This window comes from Beta vulgaris, chromosome 1 (genome assembly GCF_026745355.1).
Source record: "Beta vulgaris subsp. vulgaris cultivar EL10 chromosome 1, EL10.2, whole genome shotgun sequence".
In the NCBI taxonomy this organism is placed as follows: Eukaryota; Viridiplantae; Streptophyta; class Magnoliopsida; order Caryophyllales; family Amaranthaceae; genus Beta; species Beta vulgaris.
Window position 1 is genome coordinate 36,291,690 of NC_079202.1, and position 5,339 is coordinate 36,297,028.

Below are 5,339 nucleotides of genomic sequence, written 5' to 3' on the forward strand. Positions count from 1 at the left end.
AAATTGCCGAAGAAAAATTAGAGAATGAACTTACAATATACAAACCTCATGAACTGTTGAAATCTGAAAATTTAGAACAATGGGTTCTTTGTAATTGGAGAATTTAGATATAGGGAAGGAAGAATGAACTATTCATTCCCAAAAACTTCTTTCTTCCCGTTGGATTTTGAAGATTATAACTGGAGAATAATATATTTTCAGTTAATTTGCAAGAGATTTTAGGGAGAAATAATAGGAAAGATTATAGGAAGAATGGTTGAATCTGCGATTTTTGGAGAATGGAAACTGAAAGGCGTGATATGCGGGAGGTTAGAGGAAAGTTTCAGTTTCAGTGTTCTGCCTTCTCATAGTTTTGTTCGTGTATTTCTAAAACTTTCTTTTCTTTTCTTTTCTTTTTTACAAAAACTAAGAGGCAAAATCGACACACTGGGCACAGTTGATGATAATTCCAAAAAGAGTTATGCAGGAGATAAATAACATTTGTAGGGCTTTCCTCTGGAGTGGAGACTATTTCAGTCATAGGCCTGGAAATGTTAGCTGGGAACATGTGTGCACTCCTAAAGGTGAAGGTGGTCTTGGGTTGAGAAGGATAACTCTGTGGAATGTAGCTGCACTTGGTAGATATGTATGGGCAATTGAAGCAAAGAAAGATAGCTTATGGCTAAGATGGATCAATGCAGTCTATATCAAGGGTGCTGAGTGGTGGTCATATGTGCCCACCCAGGATAGTAGTTGGTACTGGAAGAGAATCTGTGAAGTAAAGGAACAGATGAAAATGATATATACAGCTCAGCAATTGACTAATATGCAGAAGTTCTCAATTCAAGAGTGCTACAAGAAGCTTACTGGTGAAAATGAAAAGGTGAACTGGAGTAAATTTGTTTGGAATAGATTAACTCTTCCCAAGCATAGGTTTATATGCTGGCTTGTTATGAAGGAAAGGCTTAATATAGCCCTGAGATTAAGAAACATGGGAATTATAGATGATCCCTTATGCAGATTATGTGGTACTGAGGATGAAACTCATTTACATATCTTCTTTAACTGCCCTTTCAGTCTAGAGGTGTGCAAGTCAATCTCTAAGTGGATGCAGTTTGAATTATTTGGAGACAGCATTGACAGCAGCTGTAGGAAAGTGCTTACTAGCAGAAGGTCAAGGTTCCAGAAGCAAAGCCTATTAGCAGTGCTGGGGGCTGCTATCTATTTCATATGGCTTGCAAGGAATGATGCAGTTTGGAACAGTAAAATTGATATCATCAGGTATCATGTTCATAGAATTCAGAAAGTTTGTATAGATAGAATCTATAGTGTAATCCCATATAAGATTACAAATAGAGATAAAAGTTGGTTAAGAGATAGAGCTAACTCAATGATGATTTGTAATTAGCTTTTTGGGCACGCCTTGGGGGAGGGGGTCCAACCTAGTTGGTTTGTTTCTCCCTTGGTTTGTGGTGGCTTGTATAGTTGTTTTGGTGATCAATATACTTTACTTATCTAGCAAAAAAAAAAAAGAGGCAAAATCGAAATTTTTTTTTAGGCCCTGGGCGGGGGCCCCACCGGCCCTGCCCCAGGGCAGGGCCTGGTTCAGCCATAGCTTGCTGACCATCAGCAATAGTAATAGAATTATTGGGTTTAGTGAACTTTGCATATGTGTCAAATAAGTCTAAGTTTGAACAAATATGATCAGTTACACCACTGTCAATAATCCACTTAGCATTGAAGCAAGATGATAAACTTGTACCTGCCACATATGCTAAAGTATGAGTTGAATGCACAAGCAACTACACACTCAAAGAGTCCGATGGAACTAATTGTTGTTGCTTAGTATAGACTTGAGCTTGCATATGGTCCGGAAACTTCTGATATTGCTCAGTAGTAAGATGAGCTGGTTCAGCATCATAATCTGATTGTCCTTCATCATCATCACCATAGATAATAGCTTCAATTCTTTTACCTTTTCCTCTGTATCCAGATGAAGGGCCATGTAGTTTGAAACATCTTTCAATTGAATGACCAGTCATTTTGCAATGCTCACAGCAATATGATTTTTTAGTCCAAGAACCTCTACCATAGCAGTAGAATTGGATTGATAAGGCTTGTTCCATGAACCAGAACCTCTACCAATAGGAAAATGAGAATGATAATGTGTGTATCTTTTTTATCTTCAACTGCAAAAGCCACAGGAGGAGAATTTCCAACTACAGCAACATTCCTTTGTTGTTCTTCTTGAATTAATAACCTATATGCCACAACAGAGGAATTATTCTATGATGTCTCTATTGAGTATAATGAAGAGAGGCAACGGTTAAAGGCCCCTGAGGCCCATGTATAATATACTTGCCTGGAATGTCATAGGGTTAAATAGGTGCAGCAAACAGATGAGTGTGAGGAAGTTTATTTCAGCTTACAAAATCTCCCTATTTAGCCTCCTGGAAACTAAGGTGAAGATGTCCATAATGGGGGCTCTTTACCAACATCTGTGTCCTGGTTGGTGTTACAACCAAAAGTAGTGTGATTGATCAAGGCATGATTGTTGTAGCTTGGTTGCCAAATGCATTTAATGTTTCTGTGGAGTTGGAAACTGATCAGCTTATTCATTGCAAGATAGAACCAAAAGGGTAGTTGGCATCTTTTATGTGCTCCTCTGTATATGGGTCTAATGATAAAAAGGAGAGATGCTCATTATGGCAATCTCTTATTCAGTTGAAGACTAGCATCCCATGGATTGTGTTGGGAGATTTCAATGTGCTTCTGAATATGGATGAAAGGGTGGCTCTAGAATGAGACTACATGAGGTAGCTGACTTGAGAGACTTGAGATAGAATAAGCAAGATGGTGATAGGTGGGTGTTTTCTAAGATAGATAGAGCTCTGGTTAATGAAGGATGGAGAACTCATTTTGATAATGCCTTGGTTACTTTTTTACCTGAGGGAGACTATGACCACTATCTTGGCCTGGTGAGTGTGCATGAGGATCACCATGGTAGGAAGCCATTTAGATTCTTCAATATGTGGGTCACAACTCCTGAATACAAAAGGGTTGTTATTAGGGTGTGGAATATGCAAATAAGGGGGTGTCTCATGTATAAAGTCACTCAGAAGTTGAAGTTATTGAAAATAGAACTGAAGTAGTTGAATAAGCAAGGTTTTTCAGATGTTCAGGATGTTGCTTATCAAGATGAACAGAAAATGTTTCAAGTTCAAGAGCAGATGCATGGTAATCCAGGAGATAGCTCTCTTGCTAATGCTGATAAACTAGCTACTGAGGCATATAGGAAGGTTCAGGAAGTCTACCTAAGTTTCTGGAAGCAAAAGGCCAAAGACAGATGGATCTATCTGGGTGATGATAACACCAAACACTTTCATCAATCAATTAAACCAAGGAGGAATCAGAATAGGATTTATGCTATTCAAGATGGGCAGGGGCCGTGGGTAAATGAGGAAAATGACGTCAATGTTGCATTTGTCAAGTATTATCAAGAGTTGCTTGGAGTCAATATGGGTGAAAGATGTGGGGTGAAAGCTCAAATTATACAAGAGGGTGCAATTCTCACTAATGAGTAACAGGAGCTGATGCATGTAACTTTTCAGATGATGAGATTAAGCAAGCCATGTTTTCTATACCTAATGATAAGGCCCCTGGCCTTCACTAGTAGAATAATTGTTTGTTAATTACTGCGTTTGAATTGTTGCGGTTTTACCCATACGCAACAATAAATCACGTCAAAAGAAAAGAAAAAATCGAAAATCAACCTATTGTTGTGATTTCGGGTTCAAACCGCAGCAATAGGTATCAACAAGAATTTTTCAAAATTGGTTGACTTGTTTGACCAGATCTATTGTTGCGGTGCCCACACAAAACCGCAACAACAGATTAAATTTTTTTTATTAATAAACTTTTAATATATTGCTGCGATTTTTTATGAGAAATGCAGCAATATCCATTTGGCCCATTATATCATAAGACATGCTAGGGTTCTTGCTTTGCCTTCATTTCATTCCTATTCACACTCCAGTCGTTTTACACCCTCATTTAACTCCTTTCTCTCTTATCCTCCCAATCTTCTATCCTCTCCTCATCCTTTTCGAATCTGCCATAACCGTCGTCCTCCTCTCTCACTTGGTTTCTCATTCCTCCCAAACTCCTTGCCTCTCTCACTCCTCTCAAACTCCTTGCCTCTCGCACTCCTTAAATGGGATTTTCATCAGATTTACAGCACTTCATTGAGAGGAATTCAGAAGACATTCAAAGAATATAATGTTGTAAGATCATTATTTTAGGGATTATGCTTCACATTTTGTGAGTGTGACGCGGATGAAGAGGTGAAATGAATTTTCGTCGAAATTCCATTTCTTCACATTTGCATTAATGGGTTACTTTCTTTTTTGGAGTGCATGTATTATACGTTAGTTTGTAACACTGGTAAATTCTTGAATTTCTGGTGTGTTCTTAAATTGTTGTGTCATTTTGTTTTGTTGTTTGATACAAGGATGAGATTTTAGTGGGATTATTTGATTTTTTGTGGCTTTGGGTTCAATGGCTTGTTTTTTGTGACTGATTAGGTTGAATGATGGTGACTTGTGAACGCATGGTTGAGAAAATTCACTCAACTAGTTTGTGCCACTGTAATTATGAGGTGTTCGTGCTTTAGTTATAGTTTTTTCATCTTATTTGCTTTTTTATCTGAATAATTTAATTTCTTTTTTCAAGTTCTCATGTAATTTGTTTATTTTATCTTTTAGGTATTGTATTTATTTATTTTCTACCCAAAGCATGATTTTAATATGTTGTATTACTTTGTTTTAGTTAAGTTTTGTTATATTTTTTATCTTAACATTGAATATAATATGAATATTTAAATTTCAAAAAAAAATTTAAAAAAAAAAGTGCACCTATTGCTGCGGTTTTGGGAAGAAACCGCAGCAATAGGCTAATGTCTTGTTGCGGTTAAAAACCGCAGCAATAGATAATTACGTATTCATGCGCCTTTGATTGTGGCGCGGCTAAAACCGCAGAAAAGGCCACTTAATGACCGCCGCAATAAGCAATTATTCTACTAGTGCTTGATGGGTATAATAGCTATTTTTTAAAAATAGCTGGAGGTAGTGGGAAGTGAAGTCATTGTTGTTGTGAAGGATTTCTTCCATTCTGGTATGCTCTTAAAGTCAATTAATGTTACATCTATTACCCTCATTCCTAAAGTAAAGAGCCCAAGTCATGTAAGTGATTTTAGGCCAATTTTCATGTTGTTCTGTTCTATATAAATGCATAACTAAGCTGCTATGTAATAAGCTTAAATTGGTTTTGCATCTCAAACCCAGGGAGCTTTTGTCTCCAAT

At 37.2% G+C, this 5,339-nt stretch overlaps 1 protein-coding gene across 1 annotated transcript; it reads left to right on the forward strand.

Annotated features, from left to right (window-relative positions):
• Positions 1 to 460: 460 nt before the first annotated feature.
• LOC104897301 (uncharacterized) lies at positions 461 to 1,387 on the forward strand. Its single transcript, XM_010684162.1, has one exon. The coding sequence runs from the start codon at positions 461 to 463 to the stop codon at positions 1,385 to 1,387; it is 927 nt and encodes a 308-aa protein (XP_010682464.1).
• Positions 1,388 to 5,339: the final 3,952 nt, after the last annotated feature.